Here is a 23,831-nt window from a genome sequence, read left to right as displayed (position 1 = left end):
ACTTAATCGTATCTCAGTTTCTGAGACGTTCTGTTTCTGACTTATTTCCGAGACATCTTTGCGTTTTCTGTAATGGCTGCAAGTGCTAACATGATTTTCTTTCCAGAAAGAAGTACTGGTCTCAAAGTTGAAGCATAAAGAATTGACGAGGAAGCAAGACACGTTTGACAACTGGAAGGCAGCTACAACAAGAACCTTCGACAAAACTCAGGGGCCGAATATGAACCAAGTAACGAACTTTGGACTCAAGTTACGATCCAGGAGTGACGACTACATACCACTGTTTGAAGATTACGAAGAATAGTACAACAGATTTAATTATTGACTTTATAAGGGGCTGTTTCACCATCCATTGATTAGTGTTAACTGACGGTTAAATGTGATGCCGTCTGTATTTGTTTTGTTCGAATAGACGGAGGCGGCATCACATTTAACCGTGAGTCAACACCACGTTAACACTAATCAATGGATGGTGAAACAGCCCCTAAGACTGTCTTCTTACATAATAACAGGTTCCCTGTCCCATGAGGCACATGTGCCTCATGCGTGACTCTACTGGTACGTCCATGAGGCACGTGCCTCTGCCTCATGGCCAGTGATGTAAATAATGCAGTTCTTTTGATAAATATTAAATTTTATTACGTTTTATATTATATTATTTTTATTCTTGAACCACATTTAGACAACCAATGAAAATTACTACATTACTTTATCATTACTATGGGGGCATGTCAAAAGAACGCTGCACGTTGCTTCGGGACAGGGAACCTGATAAAAACATCTTGTTTTATTTTTTGACGGTGGAGCACATGCAAGGCGCTTTTACAGAGTAAACGTCATCTACTGCTACCAGGAAGATTTGAGATGTCGACGTTTTGCTATTTCGACAACCCGCTAGAGAAGCTATTACATTTGCAATACTCGTACTAAGCTCCCTATAAACATAAAAATATACAATCATTCTAATCATTCTCAGCAATTCGATATAATTGTCACATTTTTCATCCTTTTCTAACTTCACTTTCCCTTCGTCTGTTAATTTTAACCCACTTTCAGTGCTCGGATTGACATAAAATGTTATACTGTACCTAAATGTAGCAACTGTTATATTTTTTTTGATTTCAACAGTTTATTTCCTTTTTCAATTTACAACTAGTGATTTTTTCCCATCGAATAAGTTCGTATATATTTTGCTTTCTAATTTGAGAAGCTAATTTAGCTTCAGTAAACTTCAGTAAGCTAGTTGAGACAGCAAGATAAATATGAAATTTTCTGTCAAAATACCGTGGCAAACCATTATGTACTGAGAATTTTGGCAAACTAATTTGAGTGTTTATTCGATCTTCGGACTTGAGACTGTTATTCTACGTTACATGATTACGTTAATTGTTAAAATAGGTTAAATAGATAGGTAACATAGAAATAGGGTTAGTTCTGTTGAAGCATTTTGTTATTATTTAAGTTAATCTATTTATTTCAATGTAAATAACGTTTTATTATTTTAAGTTTTAGTGCATTTAAATGACTAATACGTTAACTGATAATTTTTGATATTAATGCCAAATTACATTCTAATAAAAAGATGAAACAAAATAAAAGTTTTCTTTCATTTATTGCATTTTTTACACTTTATAAAAGTACCTAGTAAAGATGTATCGTAAAACTTTTTATAGAGTAGGAATCAAGCAAATCCTCCGTTAAATAATAAAATACTGGGTCCATTGGCATAAAACAAAAGATACAGTGATTTATTTATTTTTCTACATTTCTATAAAAATATTTCAGTTTCTATTTTAATCAAATTGAAGATAAAAGAGGATTTGTTTAATATTTATTACACTATTTATACTATCGAGTACTATAAAAACATACTTAAAATAATACAAGATAAAATCAATCATAACAATAATACAATGCTAACACAATATTATGTCAAATTATAGAGGATGTACATTGTACAGTCGCCATCATCTCATCAGATATTACGGAGCAATCGGTCAAAAATATCGAAACATAAACTCTAACATCTTAATAATAGAGTGCATGTCCCGATATTTTTGACCACCTTTGCCGCTCCGAAATATCTGATGGCAACTGTACAGGCTGAAGAACTAAAAAAAATATCCACACACTGCTGCCACGGAAGCGGCGCACATACTCAAGCCACTCTTTGAGATGTATCTGAAGTCGAACTATTTTAACGGTTTTTATCGAGCATGCTGAAAATATAGTAATTTATTTAAATTACATTTTATAAACACTCAAATATTATAATTGTTTAGCAATCACAGTTCATTCCAAATTTAACAACGAAATGGTTCGGTCCTTGAACAAACCAGTGGAAATTTTGTTTCAGCGAAGATATAACAAAAGAAGTTCTCAGTCGGGTGTTTTTCAGTATTGCGGCCGCGTAAAGGAGCGGCCACACCGCTGTTTAAAAAACGCAAACGATGCGGAATCGCAGTGACGTGCCGTAAACGTCCACCACCAAAAGTCGTGACGTTTAAGGCACGTCACTGCGATTCCGCGCCGTCTGCGTATTTTGAGCAGCAGTGTGGAGGGCATGCGATAAAAACGGTGCGCATACGATGCGTCACTGCGATGCATGGTGTGGCCGCTTCTTAAAGGTGCAGAACTTTTCAATGACAAAAACCGCTATAATAGTACTTAACATTTAATACACAGCCACCTCTATGTATGTCGACGCAGCCAAGGTGCTCAAAAATATTATGACTATTTATGACTATTGACAAAACTCCTAAAATAAATAAAAAATGTATAATTTAAAAACTCATTTTAGTTAGCAATGAAATAATCAGGATATTCTTTCGCGTCTTCGACTTCCCAATAATTTAACTAAAGGTGACTGTGCAACCACTTATTAAAACTGGGAATTTGAGCCTTCAGTATTACATGTTTAGTTACATTTTATGTGTATGTATTTTTATGCTTTTAAAATATTCGTGAAGCTGCGTTGACGATTTTTTTCGTCCTTATGTAACGACAAATCTTGAGAGACTCAACCGTTATAGACATGATTTGATTTTTTTAACCTGTCCGTCCCCAGGAACCTCGCACTCATTACTCCCTTTATATCCCAGAGGCACAAATTTGAGCGCAAGATGGCGGTACCCTTGGTACCCATATCATGCGCGGTGCTGAACCCCCCTTTGCGCCCAGGGTGTAATCTGACACCACTTGAGAGAACCACTTGTGTTAGGTTTATCGCTTGTGGCACGTAATTGTTTATACTTAGATAAGAGAAGTGTATATTGTTACGAAGATGATGAATGAATGTATAAAATACTGTACCAGCTCCTATTTCACTCAAAAAACCATAAGTATTCCAGAGAAAAAAGAAAAATGGTGACTTGATGAGACAAAGGCTAAAATATAAGACTTATTGTTATAGAATTGCAATTTTATTTATTTAGTCCAGTTCCTAATGATATAACCTTAATATAATTGTAACCGTTCAATAATTTACAGTTTTATAAACATCTTTTTTTTTGCTTGTTAGTCGTGACGCACAGAGTATCCGAACTTCGACTGGTCGTAACGTGTTTTTTCCCATAGTGATGAGTGAGTGTTTGGTACCTACCTTTAGGATATTTCATTGGCAATCGAATGAAAGCGACGCCAATTGAATATAGGCCATGTAGTTTCGGTGATAAGGTTTAAAATTGGGTAAAAAAATTCGGGCGCAAATGTGTGCCCTTGGGCACTCGCGATGTACCAAATCGCGGGCTCAAATGTGTGCCCGTGGGAACACGCGAAACAAAAAGCGCTCAAGGTCATGGAATTTTCGAAAAATCTATTTTAGGCACAAATTTGTGATTCTGGGAACGGACAGGAAGAAAATGTTTATAACTTTACAAGATTAGTTGTATGTCCAAAATACATTTTTATGCAAGTAATTTTTTTTTGCGAACATTGATGCAAATTAGAATTTCTGAGTTATTTATTCAATAATTATATATTTTTAAGTAAGTTTAATTTCGATTAGTAACAATTGAGACTCAACAAACAGAACTGTATGAAATATTGCTCATTACAATACTAATCTGGAAACTAAGTTACTTACTCGGAATAACAACACTCCAATACTTTCCATTGCGACAGATGGCCTCTCTAATATTGTTAAAATTAACATGGTAAAAATATATTGTATAACTTTGAAAACATTCAATTTTAATTTCATGTATGTACATATAACTTAACGGTGGCAGTTTTTTAAGTTAATGTAAGATATAAGTTTGCTGTATCTAAGTAAAATTGTACCGTTTGTGCCCAACTTAACATTAAAACATAAACCCCACAGATTGAAAGCGGGCACGCTTAGACAAATTCAAACTCGGCTCGGATTATTCGCAGTAGTTCCTATAGTTCCATTCTTTTCATAAACGCGCATGACAGCGGACAGACTGGAATGCCCGTACGTGAACCACTGTTGTCAACTTCACGTGCGACGCAATACCTAATGTTGTGTTAGTGATGTTTTGTTTCGTAGTTGTCCTTCTGTATGTCTTAACTAACACTAGCATAAGTTTTTCCAACTGTATTACTAACTGAATGATCCAAGTTGGTCGAAAATAAAAATGATTACTATTATTATAAACAATTATTCTTTGTACTGCCAAAGGAACTACTGCCAATAATGGATACGCTTAAGTTTTCAAGATTAGGTACTTACCGGGTTTAGACTATGTCTGTTAGTTTGCCGATATACGTATTTCTAGTGGTTAGTTTAGGAGTTAGCGTTAAGCTTCTCCAGCTGATCCATGAACCACGGCCGGCCGGAGGCACGCTTTGTTAAAATATCGCAGCCCGTCTCGGTTACTAGTAGAGTTTGTTCAAACTGGAAATAGATAAGATTAAATTTGATAAGTAATAAAAAAATAGACGCAGAATCAACACCCTGAAAAGACTGTTAGAAGCCTAGAAAAGCATTCAAACAAGTTACAAAGTGCAATTTCGTTGTTCAGTTGCACAAATTATTTTTTAACAAAATGTAAAACACATGAAATTATTAAACATTTGCTTTGTTCTCCATTTGGTATGATATGATACTAGCTTTTGCCCGCGGCTTCGCCCGCGTGGAATTCGGCTATCGCGCGCTCTTCCCTCGGGAACTGTGCATTTTTCCGGGATACAAAGTAGCCTATGTCACTCTCTGGCCCATAAACTATCTCTATCCTAAAATCACGTCGATCCGTCGCTCCGTTTCGACCTGAAAGACGGACAATCATACACACAAACACACAAACTTTCGCATTTATAATATTAAGTAACTATACTGGATATAGGCTACCTGAGTGACTGGAGTGGTCTGGGGCTCGTGAGCCTTCGTTGATCATTTGCTCGACGAAGCAGTGGCAGGCTTCACGCCTACTGCTTTGTTCTCCATTGACTACACTACACTATAAGGCTACGTCAGTCTGAGCCGTCAGCGGTGACTGCGGTCCAGTGGTCTGGCCACTGCTCGTCGCGCCAGCTGCCTTCGTTGATCATTTGCTCGATGGCGAAGCAGTGGCCAGGCTTCACGCCTACTGCTTTGTTCTCCATTGACTACACTACACTATAAGGCTACGTCAGTACCTGAGCGGAGCGGGAGCCGTCAGCGGTGACTGCGGTCCAGTGGTCTGGCCACTGCTCGTCGCGCCAGCTGCCCTCGTTGATCATTGGCTCGATGGTGAAGCAGTGGCCAGGCTTCATCACGCCTACTGCTTTGTTCTCTGTAAGCATGAGTTTACTTTAAGTATGTCACAGGGCAGGGTAAAGTGAATTTAATAGAAAAAAAAAGGAAATCAGTAAATTCGAGTAGCATCCGATAGTTGTGCAACCATGCATTCAACTGTGTTGAATTGAGGAATCTCCATAGATTCCTAGCCAGTAAATACCACACGCATCAGCCCATGGTGATGATTTTTTTTTTACAAACAGCCGTTTTGTTATTCCACTAAAATTGGCATAAAATTTTAATTATACCACCTGTTTAGAAGTTGTAATTTTTTTATTTTAAGGTATTGTTTCATCTAAGATGATCAATTCAGGGAATCTTTTTGACAAGAATAGATAGATTAGCCAGATGAAATACCTCCTCTTCCTTCCTGTTTTTTAATTTTAAAAGAAAAACACAAAATGTATCTTTCCAAGACAAATGATTATTAATGAAACGCAAAGCTTATCATATCAATCCTTCAATAATAATAAGTTTACTTTTTGCTTTTTAACTTACTGGCATAATGCGGTACATTTGGTGCAGTATGAAACAGCCTGTGTATCCCATGTCCGCAGTAACTCCTGACCACACTGAATCCATTGGCTTGCGCATGCTTTTGTATCACATTCCCAATCTCACGGTACTTCTCACCCGGCTTCACAATGTCTATGGCCTTCATAAGGCATTCATACGTCACCTCGACGAGTTTGCGTGTTGTCTCAGGGACATTGCCCACAAAGAAGGACTCATTCAAGTCTCCGTGGAAGCCACGGTGGTAGACTGTCACATCTACGTTGCAGACATCCCCATCCTGTAATGTTTTATGAATAAATTATAACCCTATCCTGCATGAACTTTGCCTGGGTTTCAAATTGTCTCCAAAGTTCTAAACCAAATTTCATACAATATTAGTAAATAAAGGATGCTACAGACTAAAACCATGATGTGCCATAATAAGGATTTTTTTCTCACACAAATAGCCTTGATTGTTCTTAAAGATTGGCTGGGTTCGAAAGGGATAATACTAAAGCTGTTGTATTTACGCCTATTCGGAAAAGGCACTACCACATAAAATTAAATGTATGCTATGACCTTGCACCCTTTATGACAATTATTATAAAAACCAGGCAAGAGCGTGTCGGACACGCTCAAGATAGGGTTCCGTAGCCATTACGAAAAAAATGAAGTAATATTAAGTGTGTTATAACACAATTAAAACACTTACTATAGTCTTAAAATCTATTACCAGAATAAGAGCGTATCTTCACGGCACTTACGTCCTTTGAGAAGCGCAGTTTTTCGGCAATAACTCAAAAACGGTATATCCGATCATGTTGAAACCACTTTTCGTTCAAAGTATTTATTAAGCGTTAACTTTCCATATTTTTTGGACAAACGGTTTACAAGATAGAGGGGGAATATTCGCTACTTTGGGAACGATTATTTCCGGAAATCTTCACTTAATCAAAAAAGAAACCTTACTATCTTTTCAAAAGAGCTGTCGAACTATGTGCCACACATTGATGCCAGCAACCATTTGCCATGTCAAATTCACCAAACTTTGCGTTTCACACTTCACAAATTCACTATTTTTACTCCTTAAATATAGCCGATATTATCGTTTTATTCATGTCGCCACTATTATGTATCGGAAATAACGAGAGAAATTGGGGAGCTCACGCGTCGTACATACCTGACAAAACCAGACTGACGAAACGTGAGGGTACCCTCTTTTTCCAATACACTACACAAGTTAAAAAAATATTTTTTTCAATTTCTGTTACGTGTATGGAGTGCCCCCTCTATAAATATTTATTTTTGTAATTTAACTACCAAACTAAACAGCGGCTTTGACAAGACATCTTGTACTCCAAATTTCATTGATATACATTTTGTAGTTTTCGAGTAAAATGCCTGTGACATACAGACGGACGTACAGACAGACAGACGGACTTGACGAAACTATAAGGGTTCCGTTTTTGCCATTTTGGCTCCGGAATCTTAAAAAATTAAAGCTACTAAACCCACCTCCAATGGACGGGTATCTGGTATGCCGTGGCAGATAACCTCATTCACGGATGTACAGCAGCTGTTGGGGAAGTTGTGATAGTTGAGCGGACTAGGATAGCACTCCCGCTCAATGCACGCCTCATGTACAACCCGATCAATCTCATCTGTAGTGACGCCAACCCCACATGCTCTGAAAATTAGTATTTTTGCTGTAAAACTATAGCACTTACTTTGAAGACAATTACACAAGTGAACAATGATATGCACACATCAGCTATAAGCTGCCTGTGCATTATAAATAATAATAATAATAATTAAAAATCCTGGGGCACAACTTTTTTTTAAAGAAGAGGCAATCTTTGTGACAGAGGTCTTGACTTCCTCTTTGGGTTGTTTCTGGTGCAAAGGTTGTCCATCGCGGTGCAATGGAGCAACGCACCAAGGATATTGGGCGCCTTTGCACCTGGTATGACGCAGGCTGTTTATTTGACTGATTGCGTATTTGTCTAACATTGATGTAGCTTATGCCAGCCTTACATAGGAACTGCTAATATATACTAGTCCAAAGAAAATAAGGGCAACTTGGGTTTCATGGGTAATGCAATAATAAATATGTTTGTTATTCTGAAACCATTTAACTGAATAAAAAGTATTTATATTGTTATATTTTTTTTTATACAGTACCTATAGGCTTGCATTTGGCCACAATCACACCTGATGGAAAGCGAGGATGAGGCCTATGATGGAGCATGCTTGCCTACAAATTGTATTAATAAAACCACTTTCATACAAGGGATGTAATAAAGAATTATATTTATTAGTTTTTTCATTATACCTCAATTTCATGAGGCCCACATGTAAATTCAAATTCAAATTCATTTATTTACATGAATTATTGGTAGGATGGCCCCTATTTTCTTTTGGGTAGTATATATTATCCTACTAACAATATAAATGTGAGTTGGTAAGTAGGTATGTCTGTTACTTGACACTTAATTGATTTGATTAATTATTAATTAACTGGTAAGTGTAGACCTTAAATTTTACAAAAAAAAATTTTTGGGTATCTTCCTGCAAAGCCACTGTAAGTCTTGTAACTCAATAAAAACTATGCATGAACAGATTTTAAACTGATTAGCAGCTGATTTATTTATTTATTCATAAAATTACAATTATAATCTTAACAGTATGGAGCCAAAGCGCTTACAATGTTAATAATTATGATGATTATGGGTCAATCAACTTTTTTACCGACACTAATCTGTCCGCGACATTTTTCAAACAATTGCACATTTTTGTAAGTAAACATGTTTTTTCTGTTTTTTAATAGATGGTGTACATGAACACATGCCATCCTATGTAAGTTCAACTTATTAAACCGTGAAATATCTTGCTGGAAGTACGATTTTTTGGTAACGCCAGCGACAATTTTGGTAACGCAGGAGACGCCCAAAGTGTCGGTAAAATAGTTGATTGGCCCTTATGACAAAGATGACTTCGCAAAAAATTTAGAGCCAATCTTTAATCATTTTCTAATAATCTCCTACAATCATTAAACATTTTTACATAAACAAACATAAAACCAATATTTAGCTATACTCAACCTATAATTTCCTCTCACTAGCCTAGCTCAATCACCCAGTTTATAGTACAGAAATGGTTCTTACTTTGCGGCCTCATCAAGCACCTCTCTCCCAAGGCGGCAAGCGACGCGCATGCCTTCGATTTCTTCATCGTCCAACACTTTGATGTGTCCGGATCCCTTCGCTGCATTCTCGGACGCCGGGAAACCGGTGGGATGATCTGCATAATCCGGACGACCGATCGACGCCGGTACGGTACGCTTAGGACCCGGAGGATGCGGCTTCAACTTCCCAGTAAAGTTATACGACGGCCAAGGATTGTACTCAACCGCAGACCCGTCTGTAGTCTCACCCTCTAAAACAAAACAAAGATGCAGACCTTTGTAACCTCACACCGCAACATAACCTCAAATCGCTACTTACTCGCCAATGAATGGATGATTTTGTGATTTTTCCAAGATTTCTTGAAACAGTCCTGATTGCAAAAGAACGAGCCTTGGATACCGAGCTTTATACACGTCGGACATTGTAATTGTGCAATAGATTTGCATCCGGGAGTTTCGCACATTCCTAGCGCAGCCATTTTTTTTTACTTTTAGGTGATGGATGACAATTAGAATTGACATTGACATGACCATTTTGACAACTTAAAACAAGATGGCACGGAACAAAACGTCAATGTCATCAACAAAACACGACAAACAAACATTGAGGTGCGGCCACATGCAGTCGCTCGACGACGCTCGTTTCCAGCGTCAAGTCACTTGACATATAGCGATAAAGTTGAAAATGTTGATCTTTATCGCTGAAAAAAACCTCTTCAATTTCAGAAAAAAACTTTTTTTTTATTCATTCACTCCAATTTGTTTTATTTGTTCCACTGCCACGACTGCCACTAAAGGAGCTTATATATTATTATTTAATGTGACCAACAAGGATGATTCCTGCAAGCAGCCATCTTGACGCTGTTATTCGATGCGGCGACTTGACACTGCTTTATCGAGTCGCGGGAAATTCAAAATAGGGTCACGTGACAAGATTTATCGCTGGAAACGAGCGTCGAGCGACTTGCATGTGGCCGCACCTTTTTGGGCGCCTACATGGGCGACACACCCATTTTTCGTTAATTTTGTTTGAGATAAAATGTGCTAACATTTATTTCATCCGTTTTACTGTTTTAGTCGTAAGTAAATCTTTGACAAAAAAACTACCCTCTGGGTCGAGTCGAAATTTTTTGTAATGGCACCGAAACTAGTTCCTAAATTGAAAACAAGATGTCGCTACCGTACCTTTACCGATGTGACAAAGACAAAGAGGACGAAATTTTATTAAAATTACAAGTAGATAGGAAAGTAATAGCGCGAAATTGGAAAGTTTGAGTATTAGGTATGTAAAGTACATAATAGTTTGTCCATTACCTGGCATGCCATCGAATGGTAGAATAATAGGCTCATTGATGGAGATAGGAAGCTCGACATCAACCGACGCCATCCTTTAATTAGCTGAAAATTATGTCTGCTATTGGCAAAACAATAGATATCATAATCTCAGTGAAATTGGGCAAAAGTACCTACCTATATTTTTATATAAGCTTTATACCTAGCTTTATCCCGCTGCTTCACTCGTGGATGAATAAACAAATTGGATAAGTAGCTCTATATCAGGCGGGAGTTTTGAAAAATCTCTTAATGGCAGGTCCGAACTCCGGACTGAGCGAGACTTTTTCAGTTCGATTTAGAGACGATTCTCTCGAGATGACTCAGTGTGGACCCGCGCGACTAGTAACAAAAGTAACGGGAAGTGCGGTAGAGTAGGTATATAAACTGACCAAACTTGTCGAGCGGTAGATTATAGGTATCTAATTTATTTATCTAACCAGATGTGTCAATGCTTTACTTACTGTTAAACAAAGACTGCCGAACAGAGAAGAGATAACCACCAGGTAAATCCCAAGATCGGATCAAAGTGTTTCGTGCGAACGCGTACCCACTATCCCACGCACAAACTAGATCGTCCATCGCACTACACTAAAACTTTAGAATCATTCACTGGAAATATTCTATAACCAAGCTTTTTATAGCAATTCACTTGCACTAAAATTTGGCTGAAGCCTGAGTCCGGCGTTCTAAATTTAAACGGCTTCTGACAGTCGGACCGGCGCTCTGTGGCTGTTTAAAAAGGTACGACGTGCGTGACGTACGGCTGGACTTGTAACAAGGAGTGGTAAAACATGTGCCACACTGTAGTTCCGATAACCATAGACATAAATACGAGTACAGTCACCAGCACCAATATCTGACACAACAAGCGTGCATAAATCTCTGATACGACTCTATTTCTAGGGCCGGAAGGACTTGTCAGATATTTTTTCACGCTCCGCTGTGGCAGCAGATATTAATGCTGGTGACTGTGCTTACTTCATTCCAGATGGACGAATGAGAGCCAATCAACTTTTTTACCCACACTAATCTGTCCGCGACATTTTTCAAAAAATTGCAGATTTTTGTAAGTAAACATGTTTTTTCTGTAATTTAATAGATGGTGTACATGAATACTGCCATCCTACGTAAGTTCAACCTATTAAACCGTGAAATATCTTGTTGGAAGTACGATTTTTTGGTAACGCCAGAAACAATTTCGGTAACGCAGGAGACGCCCAAAGTGTTGGTAAAATAGTTGATTGGCCCATGAAGGAAAAAAAGAAGGTAGGTAGTTTCAAAGTTCTAATTTTTGGTCGCTCTAGCCTCTGTAGGCACTCTGTCTGCACTAGGGTTCTGTAGCTATAGGACTCTGTTACAGGAGATGGGGGGTGGGGGAGCAGGAGATAAGAACCAAGGATATACCTAAAGGTAAAGACTGTGCTAGCTGAACTTCTTAAGCATCCCTGCTAATCATGCAGCTTTATTTTTAAAGGGGTGGCAGTGGCTCCCGTAAGCACCTCGTCACAGTGTAAGAAAATTTGATCTCGTTACAATCGAAGTTCGTATATCGTACCGTCCCTCTCTCTCTCGTATTAAAATAATATATGCGTCATCAGGACGGCAAGATACGAAGTTCGAATTTTGCACTGCGTATAGTAAGTATAGGGTCAAAATTCAAAATCTCATAAATCTTTTGTTTTGACAGATAAGTCTATTTTTTTACTGTACTTAGGTAATTTTATTGGGTATCACGTGATATATACAGTATTTTTTTAAGAAAGTTGGTCATCAAAAAATAAAAACCGTTTAGCCGTGTGTGCTGGGCCTTAAATCGATGTTTGATTTGAATCGACTTACCTACTGAAATTTCGCTAAAAATCTGGTAGACATTCCCAAAAATTACGTCTTGGTCTTTATTTACGTTGCATAAAAAAGACCCGTGTCACATTTTTTTACACTATTTTACAGTGATTTATATTTTGGAATTTTTTACCAATCCCGTTGTAATTTTGGGATAAAATTAAGCCTAAGTATGCGTTATGCCATAGATCCAGCTTGCTTATTGGAATATGGTTGGACCTTCAAATTCAAAATTATCTTCTGTCTGAGTTATTGATTTAACTCGATAGAGACTCGTGGGTATTGAAACTTTGAAACTACTGTGTGGCACCCGCCTTAAGGTCGTTTGTCACGGTCAGCTAGGCACTACAGTGCCAGTAGATGACGTTAGAGTGCAAATTCCACGTATATTTATTTTTTTTAGGAATGAAATCGTGGATATTTTTATAAAATAATGTACATACCGCCAATAGCGTGAAATTTGTGATATATCGTACCAAGTTTCAGATGTATTTTAATTTAGAAAATACTTTCACTTGATCGCTGCAGTTTCGACTGCGATATTTTCGCACACATGCTTGTAATTTGTTGTAAACAGAAGTCTTTGTTAATTTCGCTCTCATGATCAAAGAGCAGATTGGCCTAGTTGCATAAGGCTAGAGTTTACCCTACCCTCAGCTTAGGAAGTTCGGGTTCAAACCCGTTGTAAGATTTAATTTTTTAATGTTTTTTTTTATTGTTCTCAGTTAATGATGTTAATATTTTTTGAAATGTGTAGCTAAAATTTATAAGACCTAATTTAGGCACAAACATTTTTTTAAAAAATTTTAGGTAAATCTGAATATGCACAGCACAACTACAGTAAGTACTATGAGACTTATAATTCCTCACATCCAGTCAAGTTGCTTGGTAGAGATCCCTTCGAGGGATAAGTTCGCCTTTACAAAGTCAAGGAAACCGAATCACGCACCAGAGCGGAACCCAAGTGGAACCTTTTCATATTCAATTGCGCTGTGATTTCTTTGGCAAGTGTATGGGATGTCAACATGACATTAGTAGCACATAGGTTCCACCCTGGTACGTGACTCAGTTTCCTTGACCGTAACTCAACGATTGTTTATTTATTTTTTATTTACAATACACTTTACATACTATGAGAATTAGTCATAATCATTATCCCTATACATACCTACATACACAGGCCTCCTCTCACAATGAAGGCTTGGGCGTTATTTTCAAAGCAGGCCCAGTGTGAATTGAAATATAGCACACACCATTAATTATATAGCAGGTGTGTGTACGTTTATTCACGATATTTTCCTTCAACGAAAAAAACGTGAAAATATGAAATTAGACTTGTTTATTTTTATTTCAAATTTAATTGGTTGGGTAGTAATCGAAGGCTCTATTGAACAACAAATAAAAAAGTCCATCACTAAGTCAGTTTTTATTTATTTATTTACATCAGTCAATTAAACTAGCCCACATACAACTACTGCTGAGTGCCTCTTGCATTATCACGCCACTTTTCCAGTCTTGTGCCAGTCTCGTACACAGCTTACCAGCCGACAATGTATGTTATGACAGTGTTTTTCACTCTGTAATTAAATATTTTATTATGAAAATAAAACATATTTTGAAGAAGCATATTTTGTCAAATGAACTTTTCTCTGAACTCCAAAATTACCGAGATATGAGGCTCAAAAGTTAGTCCGCTACCAAGGGGCTGGGGACTTGGAAAAAAAAACAGTAAAAAAATCTGTCCTAAACACCTACGGTCATGGAAATTGAGACTTTAGGCCTCCCCCATATTTTCCCGTGTTGCAAATACTCGCCACGTTTGATAAGCGGGTTGGCGAGCGTAGTAAGTATATGATGTGGGGTTGCTTGGAAAACGCTGCTGCCCATCTTCTGATATTATCCCTCAGCCGATTCCTACGGTACCCACGGGGGTGGTGGAAGTTGTATGTTGTACTCAGCCTCTACTGTACTTACTTTTTAATTTCCTTATATTGCGTCTTTTCGAGACCAGAGTATTGATGCTTTATGTATTTTTTTCGCAAAGTTCGTGGCTTCATAGTTTCCAATGTGAATTATAATTCAGTTCAATACTTGAAAATATAACTGCATTCACATTATAGATTATAGATAATGATAATCCCGCCAGTTTCGAGGACAAATTACGATAATTTAATTTAGGAAAAAATTAATCCATTAGTTTACAATGTCATGACAACCTATGACAACAAACGAACAAAAATGATGACTTGACGAATTTGACTTTTTTTTTTTTTTTTTTTTTTTTTTTTTGACATTTGACATTTGACTTGATGTTTTTTTATTTTTATTTTATGGAAAAGCCACAAGCCATGCAGCCTTTATCTGATTTTATCACTACTAATTTACCTATAATCCGTTAATGCAATTTTCCGTACTTATTTGTTACTACGTTAATGTTATGTGATTTTCTTCCTAATTTCTGTCGGAAACCCAAAGAATTGGCAATATATTTGTTCGTTGCACTTCAGTCTTTTGACTGACGGACTTTGTACCTATGGCCAGCAAAAATATTTAAAAAAAAGTTAAACGAGCTTCAAAATGGTAATTATGTGATTTTGATCAGACAAATCAAACGAAATCTGGCAACGTCGCTTAGCATCGAATTGTCAGCGAGTTGACAACGTAGCTGAAACACACACTACTAACCGAGCCGTTGGCGTACGATACTGTCGCCGTCCACTCACATATTGACAAAAAATAACTAAAATAATCGTCTAGATTAAGCTATTAATCAAAAGCTTTCTTTAGGTAAATAAAAAATGCCTCAAATAAAGAACAAAATAAAAGTCAGCAGATGTGATTTTAATTTCAAATTATTCTTTCAAGCGCACATGATTGTGTTAATACATTAGTATGGAAATCGTTCCACCTTAAAGTTAGGTATCCGACCGTGAAGTGTGTTTCGAATTCAATTTTAACATTGAAAACAGTCTTTCAGCTTGTGTTAGACACGGTCATAGTACCTACGTCACTCACAAAATAACTGCAATTTTCATGGCAATTCTTGTGACAAGGGGAGGGGGGGTGTCTAAAAATTATAAAAATAGGTGTGACGTACTTTATGGATGACCCCTAACTCACGTCTTAAATCGAGTATAGCTCGAAATGTTTCGGGCTAATTCGCACTACATGCACGAGCAGAGCGGTGGTAGATTTTCCCTTTTTCATACAAATTAAATACTTACTGCTATCAATGTACGCCATCCTAGAATACAACTGACATCGCCTGTCACCCCTGTCACCATACAAACAACAAGCATTTTGCTTTACATTACTTTTTCGCATAAAAAACACAAATTATTTTTCATCACACTTGCTCGTAAACAGTGTCGTAACATGCGGGCTACCTTGGTTGCAACCCCCCAAATAAAACCCTCGACCCTTATGTGCTTTTCATGAAGCCCGTGGTCGGTAAATGAGTCATTGCCCGTACTAATTTTCATGTCATGAAGCCCAAGGTCGGTAAATGAGTGTGATACTGCATGGCGTGCTGCAGCGCGGCGCGCGCAGGTCGGGCACATGCTACGTGGGGTGGGGTGGCGCGGAGGCTGGCGCTGCTAAGAGTGTAGTCAGCGGTATCGCCAATTTTTGAAAAAAATCTTAGTTTTTCTACAACTTTACTCGCAAATGTGATGAAAAACATTGTATGTCGCACGGGCGGTACTAGAATTACGAACATCGACTCATTAAAGCCCTCAGTCTTCGACTTCGGGCTTCTAATAGACTCTCGTTCGTAATTCCTTGTTTACCGCCCTTAAGACACAATGTACTATTTAAAAGTCGCCGTTATATATTGTTCAGTTGGACGAGTATGATCTATGTTTGAATTATTTGCTCATATTGATGGACACACCCGGATTTATGAGCAACAAAATAAATGATATTTACATCGACAGTAGCGATAGAAAACAAATAATTGAACTAATATGATATTACGGCATCTTACGGACGTTTAAGATACTCAAAAAACATAAATATCATGGGACACTTGACACCAATTGACCTAGTCCCAAACTATTCAAAATAAACCATAAACATATGGTAGGTATGTGCTAGTGCCGCACTCTGACGGGATAAAATTGCAGTAATATTCCCTATTGACGAAGAAAAAATACGGGTCCAATATTTTCCGATAAGATAATACGGCCGTGCTTGCTTTGTTTATTATTTGCTCCACTTGGGGGGGGCACTACCGTGCCCCCAGATCTAACTTACGAAACAATACAATACAATACAATGTAGTAATCTTTATTGTAGGTACAATCAAGGGCAAAGATATCGACACGGCCAAAGTTGCAAAAATATGTATACACGACTTTATGCACCTAACATTACGGCCGTGTACCTATACATATTTTTGCAACTTTGGCCGTGTCGATATCTTTGCCCTTGAGAAAACAGGTATGTATGTACATAGAGAAAATAATTAGAGGGATAATAAGATTGTTTTAGAACACGCTATTCTCTAAATATACTGAGCGGCAAAAAATCTGGCCCTCAAATGTATGCAGAATCGGTAATTTTGTATGAAGGGTGGGCCAAATGTATGCAGAATCGGTAATTTTGTATGAAGGGTGGGCCAAATTTTGCGCCGCTGAGTATTTTTAAACGTAATCCCTATCTATCAGAAAAGCAAATAGGTTCACTTAAATTTAGAATTAGCCTAACCCTTTTCATTAGTAAGACCCTTCATCATCTCAGCCTAATATACGTCCCACTCCTGGGCACAGGCCTCCTCTCGGAATGAGAGGCCCAGTGCGGATTGGGAACTTCACGCTCACCATTGAATTTCTTCGTAGGTTGTGCAGGTTTCCTCACGATGTTTTCTTTCACCGTAAAGGTCGTGGTAAATTTCAAATGTAATTTCGCACATGAATTCCGAAAAACTCAGACGTGCGAGCCGGGGTTTGAACCCACGATCCTCTGCTTGAAGTAAGACCCTTAATTAAAAGCAGGAATAACCTCTTCAATATTTTTGCCCGGATCTGGTACTATACATAGGTATAGTTTCAAGCAACCAGGTACACTATACCTCTACAAGTACAACAATTTTCTATAGCTTATACTTATTTAATGTTATGTGGACATTGGGCAAGTTTAACGAACTTACAAAGGATTCCGTACCTACCGGAATTGGGGCAATGTGGGGCTATGTTTGCCGTAATGCGGCACCTAATGGACCCCAAGCATCTAACCGCTTGGAAGACGTCAAATTAGGAGGTTCTTCCGAAATATAACGAGCGATACAGGGGGGGCTACTGCGAAATTCGAAAATCGAAGTTCGTATCATACCGTCCTTCTCACACTCGCGTTGAATAGTATAAGCGTCGCCGGAACGGCAAGATACAAAGTTGGAATTTTGCACTTCGTAGTGTACTCGTAGGGCCAGGACCGAAAGAGTTCGTTTCCTTATTTTATTTATCTTAGCGAACAAGTTGTTAAAAGTAAATGCGGCCTAAGTAGCCAGCCATATCAGAACTCACAATAATAGGTAGACGTCGTCTAAAGATCTATCTTTTAGGTTCGCCGTCATCGAAATCGATGAGGAGGACTAGTAGGTCATGTAAATAATCTCGATCTAGAAACTCCGATGTTTTCAACTTACACAAAAACAATGAGTTTTTGTTGTCAATATAATGCCCCGGCATTTCCTAAGACGGCATTCTTATCTCCTTTTCAAACTACACTGTTACGAAAGAGACGCCCTTGGCTACAAACCAGGAACATATTAGGTAGGTATGTCATTCCATCTTCGCAATAAACTGCCAGTTCCGCTAATCCGATCTGCCCGTGTAGGCATTAGCAGTAAGCCCGCCAATTAACGGCGAACAAAGGACCGTTTCTGTTTTTAAGAAAGACCTGAATAGGCCCCTGTACTATGAAGTACAAAATTGGAACTTTCGTATATTGCCCTTCCGCTACCGCTACTATTATTTTATACGGGAGTGAGAGGGACGGTACGATACGAACTTCGACTTTCAAGTTTCTTACTAGCCCCCCAGACACGAATGTTTTTCGGCTACTGGCAAATAAACCCCAAGATATAACTGTCTCTTTTTAAATAAGCCACGTAGAAAGAGACATGACGAGAGTAAAAGTAAAGTAAAGTAAAAGGTGCAGCCATTATGGAAACGTTCAGATGAAGAGGACTATTAATTATACTAAATCCTTCACGATTTCGCTTGTTTAGACTTTTTGTCGGCTTTTTATCAGAGTTTGCGTAAATTTTAATTTAATGGTTTACTAACGTTAATGAGTACGGTAAAAAAAAATTTAATGTGGATCAAAATTCTGTAACATATTTGATTAAGAATACCTTTTTTTTTTTTGGTCATACTGATTACAATAAAAAGATAACATCCATATTTGCCTGAAACACAGGGAATCCTAGTTCAGGCACTTGTAGTAAATATTTCTCTTACCGTATGTTTTACTTCTTAGTTATAAAAACAGGTACTTACCTCTCCTTGCAGTCGGTTAAAAATGATGTGAACTAAGTTTTTTTAATAAAATATTATTATTACCTATATAAAAACAAAAAGGCAAAAATAACTGACCTAAGATGATGATGATGATGAATATCTGTTATCCCTCACTAGAGACATCATAGGGCTAACCGAAGATACCTAAACTAAATAATAATAATAAAAATAATGATGTATTATAACCTAACCAACTAAAAGTTGGAAAACCCCGACTTTGTCACTTCAAAGTTCAATATCTCGAAAAGGGCTGAACTGATTTTGATGAAACATGTCTAAGAACCATCGCTAGAAGCCCTGATTTCAAATAAAAAACCGCATTCAAATCTGTCCACCCGTTTAAGCGCTGCGATGCCACAGACAGACACACACACATAGCGATGAAACTTATAACACCCCTCTTTTTGAGTCGGGGGTTAAAAAGTATAAAATTTCATGACACTACCTTTTCATGTCAATGTCATGTTGAAAGCAAGGGGAACCAACCAACTTCCATAGTGTCGAAACCTGCAAAAATAAAATAATAAAACCGGCCAAGAGCCCAAGAGGCCATTACGAAAAAAATAAGTAATATTTTTCTAAGGATTTCGTATTTTATACGGAATCTTCCAAGTTTAGGTATATTTTATACCTTAGGCTGCTATTTACTCATAAACTACTAATAATTCTCAAGCAAACTTAGCCGTTATAGTTTCCTTGAAAGTTTGATATAATCCTAAATTTTTTCAAATTTTTCAACCCACCGGTTTAGATTTTAGAGGACGCTCGATTTTGATGAAAATTTGCACTTTATAGGAAAAATTGTCTTAGCAAACCCCTAATGGTTTTAAGGCCTATCCAACGATACCCCACACTATAGGGTTGGATGAGAAAAAAAAATCACCCCCACTTTACGTTTATGGGAGGTAGGGAGGTACCAACCATAAAAAAAAATTTTTTTAGTTTTTTATTGTACAATTTTGTCGGCATAGTTTCCTTATATCTGTGCAAAATTACAGCTTTCCGTTTTTGCCATTTTGGCTCCGGAACCCTAAAAAGTGTGTAAATGTATAATTATTTATTACCAAGCTTAATTCCTTTACATTATAATGATGAGACATTCATATGCGGCCGGGCGACCTCATAATGGGGACCTAACCTTGTGTAAACGGGTACCTGTTAGTAGATGCCCGGATGAAGTTTGATAATGGTATGCGTTCGCCGTGCCTAAGGAGGACGGAACAATGTCATCATCATCATCATCCAGCCTATATACGTCCCACTGCTGGGCACAGGCCTCCTCTCAGAACAAGAGGGCTTGGGCCATAGTTCCCACGCGGGCCCATTGCGGATTGGGAACTTCACACACACCATTGAATTGCTTCGCAGGTTTGTGCAGGTTTCCTCACGATGTTTTTCCTTCACCGCAAAGCTCGTGGTAAATTTCAAATGTACCTAACTCCGCACATGAATTTCGAAAAACTCAGAGGTGCGAGCCGGGGTTTGAACCCACGACCCTCTGCTTGAGAGGCGATAGGTCAAACCACTAGGCCACCACGGCGGAACAATGTAATTGAGGCTTAAATTAGTTATATCGTGGACGTAGGCGTTATTTAGGATCCTTGGTGGAGGTTCATCATCATCATCATCAGCCTATAGCAGTGCACTGCTGGACATAGGCCTCCCCCAAAGAGCGTCATTGTGCCCTGGCCCTATACCATGAAGTAAACTCGAACCCCAGGGCGGCCACGCCATACAAAATACGCATTCTTGAATCTACATAGGCACGACAACGTCTGTACACGCGTCAATGTGTGCGTAAGACACACAGGGCTGACTATCGCAAAACCCTAGTACTATTACAGCTTAGATGTGTAAATAAATGTAATCGTTAATCATATATTTTTATTTAAACCTACTTAAAATGTGTCTGTCTATGTATTTAAGCATTATTATTTAAATTACAATAAATATATGACTACAAACTTGAACGAAATCGAAAAAAACTCCTTTTCTTATCTTTGGCTGTTGACAAACACCCAAACAATGCACAGTATATCACCATTTCGTTTGCAAAATTATTGCTCCCGAACTTAGTGCCGTACGACGGTGCGACCGACATACATCGCGTTGCGCCCGACTGCTTTCCTGCGGTTTTCCTGTAATCTGCGCTCGAGGGGTGGGGTAACTCGAACCGGTGCGGGGCGGAGCGTGGCCATTCTGTACGTCAGTGTCAGTACTATTATATATTCTGTGCTCGAATTTCGTATGTTGCCGTCCCACTGACGCTTGTCGCGATATGAACTTCGATTTGCGAGCTTCGTGTTAACCCCCCTTTCGTCGGCTAGACGCATCCGGCGTCCAGCTTACTACGTACTTAATACTTGTTTTTTTTTGTGTTTTATGTAGGTAATTTGCAAAGTGCGAATGAATATTTATATTTCTATTTCTAAAACATGTAGCTAAGATATATGATAAAATATGTGTTTTCTGTACTGCTTACTGTGTTGGTGAGCAATAAAGAGTTATTGTATTGTATTGTATAAGACCGATAGAAGTTAGTGCGCGTTAAACGTTATCCTTGTGCTAGATAGGCCATAGGTTAAACTATTAGGGTTATCCTGTCTTTTTAGGGTTCCGTAGCCAAATGGCAAAAAACGGAACCCTTATGGCCCTTGACGACCAGATGGCCTAGTGGTTAGAGAACCTGACTATGAAGCTTGAGGTCCCGGGTTCGATTCCCGTGTCGGGGCAGATATTTGTATGCAAAATACGAATGCTTAGTACCCATAACACAAGCTTTGCTAAGCTTACTCTGGGACTAGGTCAATTGGTGTGAATTGTCCCGTGATATTTATTTATTATTTATTTATTTATATTTATGGCTTCGTCATATCTGTTTGTCTGTCTGTCCGTCCGTATGTCACAGCCACTTTTTTCCGAAACTATAAGAACTATACTGTTGAAACTTGGTAAGTAGATGTACCTATTCTGTGAACCGCATTAAGATTTTCACACAAAAATAGAAAAAAAAAACAATAAATTTTGGGGGGTTCCCCATACTTAGAACTGAAACTCAATTTTTTTTTTCATTAAACCCATACGTGTGAGGTATCTATGGATAGGTCTTCAAAAATGTTACTTATTGAGGTTTCTAATATGAATAGTTTGCGCGAGAGACACTTCCAAAGTGGTAAAATGTGTGCCCCCCCCCCCCCCCCCTAACTTCTAAAATAAGAGAATGATAAAACTAAAAAATATATAAAATGTACATTACCACGCAAACCTCCACAGAAAATTGGTTTGAACGAGGTCTAGTAAGTAGTTTTTTTTAAAACGTCATAAATCGTAAACCGCAATTTACCTTACATTCAATCAACTCAAATCTAAAAATAAAAAAAAATGTCTTGGTGCGCGAGTCCGACTCGCACGTGCCCGGTTTTTGTTTTAATATGTCATTCTGAGAAGAGGCTTGTGCCCAGCATTGGGACGTACCTAGTCTACTCGTATAATACAAGGTGCAAACAAATGAAGCATCAATATTTTAAGAGATATGTTAAATAAAATCAAACAACAAACTTTAAATATAAATTAAGAAAACTTTTTATACAATATTGTTTTAATTTCCTGAACAAAACAAATAAATTTTCGTTCCGCCCAAACATAAACCTGTGCGTATGAGTGACAAGGTATTACTTTCTGTCAAGTGAACCTGTCGCTTGTCATGAACGTCAACGATTGGCGGGAAAACTATTAGTAAGCATTATGTGGGTGACACTCTTTCCCGGCCCGGATAATATCGACGTGGAAATACCGAACCTCTTTTTTGTGTATACGCCCATAGAAACTGACATGAGCTTCTATGGACGTGTACACGAAGAACAGGGTCGATAATTACATGTCGGTATTATCCGGGCCGGGAAAGAGTGTCACCCCATTATGTGACTTTGACATTTACTTATCTAAGATTTATCTAAGTGGCCAGTTACTCGTGACAGTCAAGACTATCAAATAAGTTTCGGTCACTGGTCATTAATTATCTCATTAACAGGGTGTTTTGATGCACCAAAGTTAATTCTTTTATTATGACCAAAAAGTAACAAAAACTTTAAAAAATATTTTACGCTTAAGTCTACTCCTAGAGACGTGTTCTATCTTGTAAAAATATTGGTACCTTATTTGTTAGCACCTTCTTATATTGGCTGAGATGACAATGAATAATTTAGAACTCTGTTAAATAACGAAGTTTAACAGTCTGGGATTTTTTTAACGATCATGATTTTTAATGGGTCCCGACTATTGAACTTTAAGTTACAACAAAGGGGACTTGTTTTTTCTTACATTACATTACATTACATAAAATCACGTCTCTTTCTCAACGGGGCAGGCAGAGACTAAGTCCTTCCACTTTTTTATTTTATTTTATTTACAAGCTTTTGTTTTAACTTGTGTTAGATTTGATTCACAGATAATAAACGTATGTGTCAAATCTTGGATGTGAATTTTTGACCCACTTTCAGTGGTCATATTGATTTGAAATTCGGAATAGGCACAGAGCTTTAATGACAATGAGCACAGCCAGCAAAAAACCTTGTGCTAAGAATGGATCACTCATTTTACTTAGACCAGACGCGAACCTCAGAAAAAGGGAATTCAACTGTAAGACTAGCAGACAACAAAGTGATCCTACAAAAAAAGATTCTTTGGTCTTTTTGAGGTCATCATCATTTTCAGC

At 37.9% G+C, this 23,831-nt stretch overlaps 2 protein-coding genes and 1 long non-coding RNA gene across 7 annotated transcripts in view; 1 reads left to right on the top strand and 2 right to left on the bottom strand.

The window, feature by feature from the left end:
• The window catches only part of LOC141427287 (uncharacterized), a 37,440-nt gene extending 35,703 nt beyond the window's left edge, over positions 1–1,737 (top strand). For all 3 annotated transcript variants that reach the window (XM_074086585.1, XM_074086584.1, XM_074086583.1), the window contains exon 8: positions 107–1,737. In XM_074086585.1, coding sequence (XP_073942686.1) covers positions 107–304 — 198 coding nt within the window. In that variant the 3' untranslated portion in view covers positions 305–1,737. The remainder of the gene's footprint in view (positions 1–106) is intronic.
• Positions 1,596–11,475, bottom strand: LOC141427288 (methionine aminopeptidase 1). Of its 3 annotated transcripts, XM_074086588.1 has the most exons (7): positions 11,216–11,303; positions 10,734–10,817; positions 9,400–9,670; positions 7,751–7,922; positions 6,239–6,533; positions 5,599–5,735; positions 1,596–4,858 (listed from the first exon to the last, which is right to left on the bottom strand). In XM_074086588.1, exons 2-7 carry the CDS (start codon positions 10,804–10,806, stop codon positions 4,748–4,750), a joined length of 1,059 nt encoding a protein of 352 aa, XP_073942689.1. In that variant the 5' UTR covers positions 10,807–10,817; positions 11,216–11,303; the 3' UTR covers positions 1,596–4,747. The 3 variants fall into 3 exon arrangements, with proteins under 3 accessions (XP_073942689.1, XP_073942688.1, XP_073942687.1); XM_074086587.1 differs by lacking the exon at positions 10,734–10,817 and having other exon boundaries at positions 11,216–11,475; XM_074086586.1 differs by lacking the exons at positions 10,734–10,817; positions 11,216–11,303 and adding an exon at positions 9,739–9,936.
• A 2,532-nt stretch (positions 11,476–14,007) lies between these two features.
• Positions 14,008–14,778, bottom strand: LOC141427015 (uncharacterized). Its single transcript, XR_012451293.1, has 2 exons — positions 14,571–14,778; positions 14,008–14,173 (listed from the first exon to the last, which is right to left on the bottom strand). It is a non-coding gene; the product is annotated as an uncharacterized lncRNA (long non-coding RNA).
• Positions 14,779–23,831: the final 9,053 nt, after the last annotated feature.

Source organism: Choristoneura fumiferana, chromosome 4 (genome assembly GCF_025370935.1).
Source record: "Choristoneura fumiferana chromosome 4, NRCan_CFum_1, whole genome shotgun sequence".
In the NCBI taxonomy this organism is placed as follows: domain Eukaryota; kingdom Metazoa; phylum Arthropoda; class Insecta; order Lepidoptera; family Tortricidae; genus Choristoneura; species Choristoneura fumiferana.
Note: the sequence above shows the minus strand (reverse complement) of the source record. Positions and strands in the feature narration are given on the sequence as shown.

Coding starts and splice junctions, on each gene's coding strand:
- LOC141427288 (XM_074086586.1), bottom strand. CDS start 9,898: ATGGCTGCGCTAGGAATGTGCGAAACTCCCGGATGCAAATCTATTGCA. Junction 9,671..9,738: donor AATCATCCATTCATTGGCGA/GTAAGTAGCGAT, acceptor GTTTTGTTTTAG/AGGGTGAGACTACAGACGGG. Junction 4,859..5,598: donor ACGGCTCCCGCTCCGCTCAG/GTACTGACGTAG, acceptor ATCTATTTCCAG/TTTGAACAAACTCTACTAGT.